This window comes from Leguminivora glycinivorella, unplaced genomic scaffold, assembly GCF_023078275.1.
Source record: "Leguminivora glycinivorella isolate SPB_JAAS2020 unplaced genomic scaffold, LegGlyc_1.1 Scaffold8, whole genome shotgun sequence".
NCBI classification, from domain to species: domain Eukaryota; kingdom Metazoa; phylum Arthropoda; class Insecta; order Lepidoptera; family Tortricidae; genus Leguminivora; species Leguminivora glycinivorella.
In genome coordinates, this window is record NW_025952833.1 from 102992 (window position 1) to 116359 (window position 13368).

Here is a 13368-nt window from a genome sequence, read left to right on the forward strand (position 1 = left end):
ACTGAGCGACATATCGTCACTACTTTAAAAAAAACTTGTATCTTCGTCTGTCAATGAAAAGAAAATTGTAGTAAGTATGTATGGAATGCATATAGACTTACTGCGTTTTAACTTTGAGGAGCGGAATACGAGATTTTTTCAAAGTAGTGACGAAATCCTTCTTATTTGATCGCGTAATCTTTTCATTTACCCTCAACTGTCTTAAGGAACCTTTTGAGGGTAAATTTTGTTTACATTTATGAAATTGGCCATTTTTTTTTCAAAGTTGTCCACACCACTTTTTTGCAACATGGGTATTTTTTACACGATTCATGCTCAGAATTGCAAGATTTTTCGATCCTGATAGGAGAAAAAAAAATTTTATACATTGTTCAAACCTTCCGTTCCGTTACCGCCATACAAAATGTATGAAAAAATGATAAATGGAAAAAAAAAACCTTTGGACACCTTTTTCTCCTATTACGATTGAAAGAGCTCGCGATTCTGAGTGGAAATCACATAAAAAAGTGGGACAACTTTGAAAAAAATTGCCCAAATGCTTAAAAATACAAACTATAGCTGTGTAGTCACTGATTGGATGTGCCAAATAAGGGTAAGTAAACAGTACATGATATGATTCAAGTACATTTTTAGCTTAAAAGCTGTTAATGTACTGCTGGATTTTTTGACTGTGCATATTCTTCACGTAACGAAACATCAGAGAACATAATACAAGTACTCCAACTAATATTTAGTGATTGTAGTTTTAGTAAATTAAAAAATATATCTCTTGAGAAAAACCACATAAAATAAAAGAGTATTTAACGTTTTTGCAACCAAGAACTCGCCTGGCGGGTACTGGCGAACTTTGCTCAGATGCCGGAGAACCCGCTAAGCGGGTTCTCGCCATATAAGCGGGCGGTTATAAATTACGATCGGTTTCTGACGTAGTGCGCAGTTTTTTTTGTCTGGTAGTGAATGCAATGGGTAACGACCTGTAAGATTTAAGGGTTTTTCTTGAGGTCATCATCATCCTCCTTGCGTTATCCCAGCATTTGCCACGGCTCATGAGCCTGGGGCCGCTTTGGCAACTAATCCCAAGAATTGGCGTAGGCACTAGTTTTACAAAAGCGACTGCCATCTGACCTTCCAACCTGAAGGGTAACTAGACCTTATTGGAATTAGTCCAGTTTCCTCACGATGTTTTCCTTCACCGAAAAGCGACTGGCAAATATCAAATGACATTTCGCACATAACTTACGAAAAACTCATTGGTGCGAGCCGGGGTTCGAACCCGCGACCTCCGGAACGAAAGTTGCATGCACTTACCGCTAGACTACCAGCGCTTAAGGGTTTTTCTTGAGGTGTGAAATGAAAAACATCCGTATCCCAGTGGGTTGTCGGACATCTGAGCTAAGTTCCCGAGTGCCCGTTAGGCGGGTTCTTGGTCCCGAAAGTGCTATTTAAAATAGTAACGGGACTTAAGTTCCGTAACAAGTTTAATTATATTAGCGAACACTCAACAAGACTCAAAAAAATCGTGAATGAGGGTAGACACTCAAAGATTATCACAGATGGCGCCACCCTATTAGTCCTTTGCACTTGCATTGCACATGCACAGATAAAGAATTTCATACGTGAGAGCGAGAAGATGATGTTTTTCCTCTTTCTCACATATGACAGTGACATGCCTAGACACTTGCACAGGCGCCACCTGGCGAGATAAAATGTCAGTGTGCCTCCAACTTTAAAAATTCTGTACAGGAAAAAAACATAAAAAGTGGGTTAATCTCGTGGTAAAACTACAGAATAGTTGGAGTGCTGTAATGTATGTATGTATGTATGTTCGTTACTAACACGCATTGTCGTCCAAGAGTCAATCGTCGCGCTTCTTTATATGGAAGCAGTTTATTCGGAAGTGCGCGCACATCTGCTGTACCTGGAAGTAGAAAATTGTATGTTAGATACTTGGTTTGTATTAGAGATAGGCCGAATACCAATATTCGGCCTAACATTCGTTTCAGTTGTTACCGAACCGAACATTCGGCCGAATATTCGGTTTCGCCATATGTTAAATACTGGCTTAGAGTTAAAAACTTTTCAATGATTGGTAATGGGTACTAAGGCTCTTAATGTTTCTATAATTTAGTGCATAAGAAAATTTTGGTTTTTGTTTCTTAAGCTACGTGATTTTTACTTTTTTTACATAATTATTGTAGGTACTTATATTTTAACGCATTTTATATCCCTTTGGTGGTTCCTTAGAATGCTGAAATAGGATGTCATTATCCAATGAAAAACGAAACAACTTACGCTATTTATTTACTTTGTTTATTCGGTAAATATTCGCGCAATGTAACCGAACTATTCGGCCGAATACGAACATTGAAAAACTTGCCGAATACCGAATATTTACCGAATATTCGGCCCATCTCTAGTTTGCACCTAAAAAGCTATAACTCCCACTAAAAAATCTTAAACATAGTGTTATTTTATCATACTAGTACGGGAAGTGATTCATTATGTGCCTATGTCGAAACTTCAAAGGGTCATACGTACTGAAAAACGTCGTACGATACAAGTGCGAAGTTTGCTATAGCAACTACACAAGCGCCATAATGTATGTGCGCCAACACAGCAAGCAGAGTAACGCCGTAGAATGCATTTAGTTCGTGTTGTGGAGTGATGAGACTCACTGCGGCGCACACCAGTGGGTATATCACCCCGTTACCATAGCAACCAGTTACTAGTGACATACGTACCACACAAGCGCCATAATGTATGTGCGCCAACACAGCAAGCACAGTAACGCCGTAGAATGCAGTTAGTTCGTGTTGTGGAGTAATGAGACCCACCGCGGCGCACACCAGTGGGTATATCACCCCGTTACCATAGCAACCAGTTACTAGTGACATACGTACCACACAAGCGCCATAATGTATGTGCGCCAACACAGCAAGCACAGTAACGCCGTAGAATGCGGTTAGCTCGTGTTGTGGAGTAATGAGACCCGCTGCGGCGCACACCAGTGGGTATATCACCCCGTTACCATAGCAACCAGTTACTAGTGACATACATACCACACAAGCGCCATAATGTATGTGCGCCAACACAGCAAGCACAGTAACGCCGTAGAATGCAGTTAGCTCGTGTTGTGGAGTAATGAGACCCACTGCGGCGCACACCAGTGGGTATATCACCCCGTTACCATAGCAACCAGTTACTAGTGACATAAGTACCACACAAGCGCCATAATGTATGTGCGCCAACACAGCAAGCACAGTAACGCCGTAGAATGCAGTTAGCTCGTGTTGTGGAGTAATGAGACCCACTGCGGCGCACACCAGTGGGTATATCACCCCGTTACCATAGCAACCAGTTACTAGTGACATACGTACCACACAAGCGCCATAATGTATGTGCGCCAACACAGCAAGCACAGTAACGCCGTAGAATGCAGTTAGCTCGTGTTGTGGAGTAATGAGACCCACTGCGGCGCACACCAGTGGGTATATCACCCCGTTACCATAGCAACCAGTTACTAGTGACATACGTACCACACAAGCGCCATAATGTATGTGCGCCAACACAGCAAGCACAGTAACGCCGTAGAATGCAGTTAGCTCGTGTTGTGGAGTAATGAGACCCACTGCGGCGCACACCAGTGGGTATATCACCCCGTTACCATAGCAACCAGACCAGTTACTAGTTACATACGTACCACACAAGCGCCATAATGTATGTGCGCCAACACAGCAAGCACAGTAACGCCGTAGAATGCAGTTAGTTCGTGTTGTGGAGTGATGAGACCCACTGCGGCGCACAACACCAGTGGGTATAGAAGCCAGTTGACCGCGTCGCAACGCTGGTTCGACATCTGACTGACTATTAGACGACACTGGAACACACAAAAGGTTTTTTTTAGAATAGTAACTACTTAAAATAGTACGAGTGAGTACTACATTTACACGTTGATATTTTTCAAATGAGCCTAAAGTACTAGCCAAGAATTTTTTCGTTGATGTTTTGGCCTCCTTGTGGCTGCAGCCTCAAAAACTCATAGTTCTATCACATCTCGGTCACTGGCGATCAAATATATGAAAGAGGCGCGTTCCTAGCACACATTTAGGGTTGTAAAAAAACGGTTTTTTTTTCTGGCTTGAAAAAAAACATGAAAAAAAAACCGTGAAAAAAAACAGTTTTTTTTCTGGAGTATGTTTTTTTTCTAAAGTACGAAATCTCAAAATTTGCAAAGTAGTTAATACTTTTATACGGTTTTTTAGACTTAATGTTAACTATTAAACGAATTTAATCAAATAACTTTAATTTCTGGTCTTATAAAAGTAACATTTACGAAATCTGTAGTTTGTAGTTATCACTATTTACTGTTGGCAACACCACCGCCTCTCCACGCTACACGCCGCATCGGGGATTCCCCAATAAACGTTTGTATACTGAATTAAAATGTACGTTATTGTTATTGAAACACGTTACAACTCATGAAAAACCGTTATTGTCGTATTATTTGTTCATCTGAAAAAAAAAACCATATTTAGAAAAAAAACCAAGGTACTCGGTTTTTTTTCATGTTTTTTTTTCATAATTCTGAAAAAAAAAAACATTTGGTTTTTTTTCTATTTACAACCCTACACACATTCTAAGCTCGTGTAGGTGAACGCGTACCATGCTTGTATGAGTGAGATATGACAGGTCGAATGTTCGCGTTTTTGACAGGCGGTAACTGTGAGGTAACCGAGAGGGGGTGGGCGGCACTTTCAGCGGGGAGCGATAGTGGCCATACTGTACGATAGTACTCTTTTTTATACTGTGGTTCTATGCCGGTCGGAAATCCTCAACATTTTTTAAATGAAAGATGTATGTATTGCAATAGGCGAGACGACTAAAGAAAACTAATTAGTCCGTCAGTTAGATTATCAAAGAATTTTAGACACGTATTTTTTCTTTTTTCTCGTAAACGAAAAGGGACGACGGTACAGTGCGTTGAAGTTTCGCGTGACGTCACACCTAGGCGTCACTTCTAAGTGAAAATTGTACCTAGGTTCATTGTACTCAGGAACTTTGATGCTCTATATCTTTGTATTTTTTCATTAATTAGAAACAGAGAAAAATATGTGTTCAGTATTTTTGGACGATTTAACTGACGGACTAAACAGAATGCCATTTTTTTAATGTAGTCGTCATCCCTATTTAACATTTAACTTGACCAATGGTTGAAGCTACGAGGTGAGCCGATATCATTGTTCGGAGGTGTACTTACAGCAAGATTGCTGAACAGTGTTCCGATGAGTAGGAACAGCATCCTAGGGTCATACTCCGGTAGTCGTTGAGAGTAGTGGACCCAAATACTGCATACTAGGAATACTGAGAGTAGCGACCAGAGAGGTCTTAGGGCTTCGGTGAAGGAGCGCATCTTGCCTGTGCGGAGTTTGTATGATCTGAAATAAGAAATAGTAGATTAAGGTAAAGGTAAGGTCTGGGCAACCGAGCTTCGCTTGGTTCTGTTTCGTATCCTTGACATGTGTCGCCATCTAGTTCAAAAATGAATAGTACCTACATCGAGCGAAAGAATTCTCAGCCTTAACAACACAACTACTCCACACGAGATGGCGCGCATTTCGCCACAAAAACTCAAATAGTGTATTTTCTATTCGTTTTAGCCTTGACCTGTGTCGCCATCTAGTGTTTGCAATAAATAGTACTTACATCGACCGAAAGAATTCTGTCTTAACAGTACAACTACTGCACACGAGATGGCGCGCGAAGAAAAACGCATGAAAACTCGAAAATTCGCGTTTTCCGGGACCTAAGGATAAGTTAGACCGATTTTTCACCCCCAAAAACCCCCACATAACAAATTTCTGCGAAATCGTTAGAGCGGTTTCCGAGATCGTCAGTGTAAATAAATATATATATAAATAAATAAATAAATATACAAGAATTGCTCGTTTAAAAGTATAAGATAAACACTTTCATTGTCCCGTGGACGTAAATACAAGGTGAGGAAACGGAAAGATTTTAACCACGTATTTCTAAGGCCAAAACAGAAAAACCGGCCAAGAGCGTGTCGGGCCACGCTCAGTGTAGGGTTCCGTAGTTTTCCGTATTTTTCTCAAAAACTACTAACCCTATCAAGTTCAAAACAATTTTCCTAGAAAGTCTTTATAAAGTTCTACTTTTGTGATTTTTTTCATATTTTTTAAACATATGGTTCAAGGGGGGGGGGGCGCACTTTTTTTTCCTTTTTGAGCGATTATTTCCGAAAATATTAATATTATCAAAAAACGATCTTAGTAAACCCTTATTCATTTTTAAATACCTATCTAACAATATATTACACGTTGGGGTTGGAATGAAAAAAAATATCAGCCCCCACTTTACATGTAGGGGGGGTACCCTAATAAAACATTTTTTTCCATTTTTTATTTTTGCACTTTGTTGGCGTGATTTATATACATATTCAGGGTGTCCACTACTAAACCCAAAAAAAATTCCCTGACTTTTCCCTGACTTTCCATGACCATTTAAGAAAATTTCCCTGACCAAATTTTCAATTTTTACCGCTTTTGCTTAGGGTTGCAAAAAAACGTTTTTTTGTCTGTCTTGAAAAAAAAAACCTAAAAATTTTTAAGGATCACTCGTGCGTCTGTCTGTCCGTCTGTCAATCCAATTTTTTTTCCGGAATATGTTTGTTTTCTAAAGTACGAAATATTAAAATTTGCAAGGCAGTTCATACTTTTGTACCTAAGGTTAACTATTAAACTTTAATTTCTGGTTTTATAAAACTAACGCCATTTACTTTTGGCTATACTAGTGCCGGCCCGTGCATCATGGTAGAGCGAGTTTGGGTTTCGGCGCCCTTAGATATCCTACACTAGAAAGAAATATCTGGCGAGCGCAGCGAGCGCGAATTTTTTCCCCCTTTTTTACGTCCCTGGGACTGGTAGTAATTCTTATGTATATAACATAGAAAAAAAAATGGAGTACTTAGTCTATCAGAGCAGAGTAGTTATGTGCAAGTTGCGAAATGATTTAAAAAAAATCTTAAATTTCATGAAAAATTCACGAAACTTTCACGAAAAATAAAGGGAATTTAAATGTATGAAAGGAATAATAGTGAACGCGAGCGAAGCGAGCGCGAAATTTTTTCTTTGTTGTCAGTAGGCCTAGCACATGATGGCCGCGGGAGTATGTCGCCGCGAGATAGATGCCACGTCTTCTTCTAACTGTATTAATGACATAAGGACGGGTAGTCTATCTCGCGGCGACATACTCCCGCGGCCATCATCTGCTAGGCCTACTGCGTCGGGATGCCCATTTAGGTGTTTTGCCACTACATGATGCCTTTAGGTTTCCAAGTGTTTGAAGTTCTCTCATCGTCACGCTTATTATTTGTGCCGTTTGTATATCCGAGGTCTTTATAGAGAGAGTACGTCGTAGACGTCGCATCGGACCGATAGATGGCGCCATCGTTCGTTGTAAGTCGCTCCGGCGTCACACCGCCGCGATGTTGGTAGTCCCGTTTTCCCCACCTGCAACCTAAGGCCCCCCCCGCGCCCCGACTCGCCACCAGCCACCCACACTGTTTCGTCGAACGCCGAAGTGACCGGTTGTCGCGTATTCCGTTCGAACATTTTTACAGCATGGTGTCTCGAAATTAATCTTTTAGTTTCTATTTCCTCGTTACTTCTGGTCAAACCAGAGTTATTCGTGTTTTTATTTAAAAAGTGGCTTATAACATTTCGGAATTATGAAATTTTTCAATTTCATCCGTCAATTCTTTCTTCCCTTTTAATTTACGCTCGTTCGTCTTGAATAATGAGATATATTATGCCTCGCTAGCGATCATTATTCGTCTTTCGGGGTTCTCACGATAGAAATGAACGAGCGGTGCTTTATGATTCTACCCACTTTTTTGTAAGAAAGTTCCATGCTGCAAAAATCGTTACCGTTAATCAGTTTTCTTTTTTAAACTATTCGCATTTCCGAGACTAAAGTAGGAAGTGTTATCCGCGTATTAAAAGTTTCGCGCGAGAATATAAGCGGTAACGTAGGTAAGTTGCTCCGCCGGGGACCACGTGCTCCGGGGACCACGTGCTTCGCGACCGCGGGCTGCGCGACCTGTGGGCTGCGGCGGCGGCGGCGGCGGCGGAGGGCGCGGGGAAGGAATACCACGCTCCAAGGAGGTTTGAATTTCTCGGACGAACGGGTGAGCAGCTTCATATTATTTTAGAAAGAACATGTTCGGTTTCCGATTCGGTGCGTAGGACACGTGTCGGCGCCGAAACTTACTGGTAGCGCTGCGATAGCGCCACTGACGGCAGTGTTGTCCGCAACGTCGGCGCCGTCGAAGTTGCGTAGAAGTTGCTTCCTCGTTAACGACCTCTGCGGTGCCGCCGAACAACGTTGTGGCCGCCGCATAGGCGTCGCGTGTGACGCTGTAAGTATGTCTGCTGCTGCCCCGACGCGAGCGCCGCGCCGTTAGTGATCAGTCGTCAATACGCAGGCTACCAGCGCGGCCACCTACGCCGCGAGCCTGCTGAAGCTGTCCACCAATATCGCTGGCCGCCACGCTTATGCTGGCGCCTCGATGGTGATGCAGAGCGTTCGTCTGCCGTGACAACGCCGCGATCCTGCTGAAGCTGTCCACCAGTATCGCTGGCCGCCACGCTTATGCTGGCGCCTCGATGGTGATGCAGAGCGTGCGTCTGCCTTGACAACGCCGCGAGCCTGCTGAAGCTGTCCACCAATATCGCTGGCCGCCACGCTTATGCTGGCGCCTCGATGGTGATGCAAAGCGTTCGTCTGCCGTGACAACGCCGCGATCCTGCTGAAGCTGTCCACCAGTATCGCTGGCCGCCACGCTTATGCTGGCGCCTCCATGGTGATGCAGAGCGTGCGTCTGCCTTGACAACGCCGCGAGCCTGCTGAAGCTGTCCACCAATATCGCTGGCCGCCACGCTTATGCTGGCGCCTCGATGGTGATGCAGAGCGTTCGTCTGCCGTGACAACGCCGCGATCCTGCTGAAGCTGTCCACCAGTATCGCTGGCCGCCACGCTTATGCCGGCGCCTCGATGGTGATGCAGCGAGCTCATCTGCCGTGACAACGCCGCGATCCTGCTGAAGCTGTCCACCAGTATCGCTGGCCGCCACGCTTATGCTGGCGCCTCGATGGTGATGTAGAGCGTTCATCTGCCGTGACAACGCCGCGACCCTGCCGAAGCTGTCCACCAGTATTGCTGGCCGCCACGCTTATGCTGGCGCCTCAGTGGTGATGCGGAGCGTAATACTGTTAACCGCTGCACAGGCGTCGCAATCCTTCTGCTGCGTCTGTCATGACAACGCCGCAAGCTACTTGAAGTTTTCCACCGGTGTCGTCGGCCGCCACGCTGATGCTGGCGCCTTGATGTCGCCTCGATCGCACGAGGTAAGATTGCAGACGCGGCGACCTTCATCGCGCCACCGAGCGCAATACTGCGGCTGCCGCGAAGGCGTCGCTAATTTTCCTCTCGCGTTTGCCGTGACGACGCCGCGAACTCTGTCGATGCTGTTCACCGATGTAGCTGACTGCCACGCTGGCGCCGGTGCCTCCCGCGCTGACGGCGGCGACCTCGAGAGGGCCACCGAGCACGATACTGCGTGACGCGACAGGGCATCGAGACGCCTTTCGAGCTGACGACGGCCGTCTCAATCTCACCGCCGAACGTAACACCGTCTGCTGCAGTGACAAGCTGGTAAGATTGCTGATGTGCTCCCTTGGTGTCGCTGGCCGCCACGCCGACGTCGGCGGCTGCCGTCGCGCCTGATGTCACGCTCACCGCGAACACTGTCTTCCGCTACAATGGTGCCACGACCACGACTATCCAGGCCCCGTCTGCTACGGTATCGTTGCAGACTCTGTTGCTGACCAGGCTGATACTACCCTCCAATGTGACGCCGGGCGCCGCTATCAGCTGACATCCCGTACACTATGGTATCCACTCTTCTCTTTCCAGTTCCCGTGAAATACTTTGACAGTATTTACACTCTATTTTGACCAAGGACTCCTCCGTCGCCGAAGTGAGAACAGATAAATTCTAAAGATGCTACGTCCTAACGTGGCTTGGCCACCCATAGTTGAACGAGGTAAGACGTCAATAACCGGACGAGAAGCCGCACTGCTGCGAGGGTGTCCTGACGATGTTCGCGAGCTATCTAATCGGAGAGGCGCCTCGCGAGACGACCCTGTGGTTCCTGTACATCGCTCATTGTGTAGGTCAAACACATCGTAAAGGTTTGCGGAATTAAAAAAAAAAAAAAAAATCTCAGAATGTCCAGATCTGAATTCGAGCCAGCGTCCTGCATCCTGAGCGTGCGTCTGTTTACCGGGCGGACACCAAAACCGATCGGTAATCTGGCCGCGGGGGTTCCAAGTACACGAAGATTTCCCGGAGGCTTGTGGCGCCCCCTGTCGATTCGAGAGATGAACTTGTTCGCCGAGCCTCTAATAAACAAATTGGGAAAAATAAACCCGCTTCGCCTTAGTGAACTTGAGATTCCAGCTCAAAGCGAAAGGGGCCAGGAACTCAGGAGGACTTCAGTAGTTATCATCTGGCTCGACTATACTGAATTAATAGTGCTTGATTCGATCGTAGAACCTGATTTCATCAATTTCACAACTTTCGTAGTCTACAGAGGAAGGTTGCACCGCTGCAGTTTCCAGCATTACCTCGTACAGCTGCCGATAGCTGTAGGCCAATCGCTCCTGTTTTGCTTGCATCTGCAGTCCGATAAGACCTTCAATAATCGTAACATTGTACGAAGTAAAGCTCTTCCGATGGAAAATAATCTTCTACAGGCGGTGGCGCTGGCGACTGAAGTGACATGCAGCCGGATTAAGGTTCGCCTAGCACTATATGCTATGCACAGTTCGGTTGTATGTTATGTTATGATGTACGATGGCAGGACTACATCTCTTCTGTTACGAGTAACTACGACAGTAACTGCTGACTCCAACAGACTGTCGTACGAGGTCAGTATGCACCCCCTGGGAGCCAAGTGACCTTCAGTGACCTCGCCTTCTTCTGCTTCGCCCGTCATCGTACCTCTTCGTCTGCGAGAGCCCTGCATTACGCCGTACAACGGTACGTATTAAGCCTCCGCCACACATAAAGCGCATTCCGCTTCGCTAACGCTACGCTATCAGCGCGCTGAATGCGCGCGCATTCCGCTCGCGTCCCGCGCGCGTTGCGCTCGCAATCCGCGCTCGTTAGTTCCCGCTAGCGCCCACTGGGCGCAACGCCAGCGTTTGTGCGGTGCACCGCCATTATTGCGCTCCGCCTACGCTCTCAAAGCGCGCATGTGTGGCGGTGTTTTAATTCATCCCTTGACCTGCTACCACGACGTGTTCAGCAACCACCAGCGATGCGACACGGACGTCACCTCTCAGTCTACGCTGTCGACCTTCATTGCACGAAGTAGAAATCCGTCGCATCGGGTTTTGGATTAGGTAATGGATTACCCTAAGAGTCAATGACTGACTTGAAGAAATCGACTGATACCTCCGTCCAGTGTAGTAGCAATCGACAGCGCTCGTACTTTTCATCTTCTAGGCTAGTTTTACCGAGCGATCAGTATCCTCAATTGCCCTCACTAAAAACTTGGGCGCGTGAGTGATGACCTTTTTCTGTGTTTGATATGGACGTAAGACGTTGGACTTTAAATAGTCATATCAAAGCTAATATTGATTTTGATAATTTTTACGAAGGGTTGACAAAAGCAGTATCAATTACGTTACCCTGCTACAGTACAGATAGTTACACTACTTTTACAGTTAATTTACACACTTTGTGTCTGAAATTGGGTTTTTAACCTGATAAAATAACGTCTCTGTTAATAATAATAGTGTATCTAAAGTTTTTGTATCTTGTTCAAGTCAACCTCGCCTACATCTTTTTTTTGGTTTTGATCTGCGATGATGCTGCGATGTATAATAATGTCATTTCTCTAACTATTCGCTGACTAAAGCGTCATCACGAAAATCTCTAGGCGTTTCTGGCACCGAGATATTCGCGGATCGAAGGCGATTTCGACTGATACATCTGTCAAATCGGTTCAACAACTGATTCTCTTATTCTTCTATGCTATGCCAATAGGGCTACCAAAGGCTTGCGCGCCAGCTGACTCGCCACCAGGAGATAATAAACAGGTCTCTATAAAGACCTCGGATATACAAACGGCACAAATAATATAAAAATTTTACCTTCCAATAAAATTATTATTATTTTGCCTGGTATATCCGAGGTCTGAGTGATGCCTTCCTGGTAGGCTTAATATACCGTCGGCACTTCTCCTCAACAATGAGGGTGGCTGGTGGCGAGTCGGGGCGCGGGGGGGGCCTTAGGTTGCAGGTGGGGAAAACGGGACTACCAACATCGCGGCGGTGTGACGCCGGAGCGACTTACAACGAACGATGGCGCCATCTATCGGTCCGATGCGACGTCTACGACGTACTCTCTCTATAAAGACCTCGGATATACCAGGCAAAATAATAATAATTTTATTGGAAGGTAAAATTTTTATATTATCCTCCTATGCTCCTTTGACTCATACAAATTGCGCCTCTATGTGACGTTTTGCGCCATTCGCTTTATGAGGAACTCCGCTTTGAATTGTCGGATAGATACTTAGACAGCGACGTAACTTTGTCTTTGTCGTTTTCACATCGCCCTAACAGAAGCACCTGACTTATGAATGTTGTACATGGTGACATTGTGGTGCAACTTTCTAGTTAATCTGAATCACAACAACTGAATTTATTCCCGACCCCCTTTGCCATTTTGGAATATGTGGGTAGGGCACGCAATGTAAAAAACCACATCTACGATTTTGGGCCGGATAAATTAAGGTCAGCTAGAGCATGAAGATATATATCTCGTTAGCAATCACTGGGATGGAGGCCAGGTACTATACTTGTCATGAAAAGTCTAAAGAGACAATTTAAAGTGGCCTTAAAATCACTACCGGGAATCCATCTTAGCTGTCATGGATATGGCCAACCCAAGAAATCATGTAATTTTTTCAATACTTTTTGATTTTTTTTCATGGTGCCAAGTTTTTCCCTGACCTCCAAATCATTTCCCTGACTTTCCCTGACTTTCCATGACCACTATGAGCTTCCCTGACTTTTCCCTGACTTTCCCTGACTTTCCAGAAAGTGGACACCCTGATATTGGTACCAAATTTCAGCTTTCTAGTGCTAACGGTTACTGAGATTATCCGCGGACGGACGGACGGACAGACAGACATGGCGAAACTATAAGGGTTCCTAGTTAACTACGGAACCCTAAAAAATGCAAATCTGAACAAGCTTTTTTGTGTTTTATTTTCGA

General features: G+C 45.0%; 1 protein-coding gene across 1 annotated transcript in view; it reads right to left on the reverse strand.

Annotated features, from left to right (window-relative positions):
• Positions 1 to 1179: 1179 nt before the first annotated feature.
• LOC125242127 (ethanolaminephosphotransferase 1-like) overlaps positions 1180 to 13368 on the reverse strand; it is a 30379-nt gene continuing 18190 nt past the window's right edge. The window contains exons 7-9 of the mRNA XM_048150832.1: positions 5258 to 5435; positions 3701 to 3877; positions 1180 to 1918 (exon numbers count right to left, since the gene is read on the reverse strand). Coding sequence (XP_048006789.1) covers positions 1856 to 1918; positions 3701 to 3877; positions 5258 to 5435 — 418 coding nt within the window. The 3' untranslated portion in view covers positions 1180 to 1855. The remainder of the gene's footprint in view (positions 1919 to 3700; positions 3878 to 5257; positions 5436 to 13368) is intronic.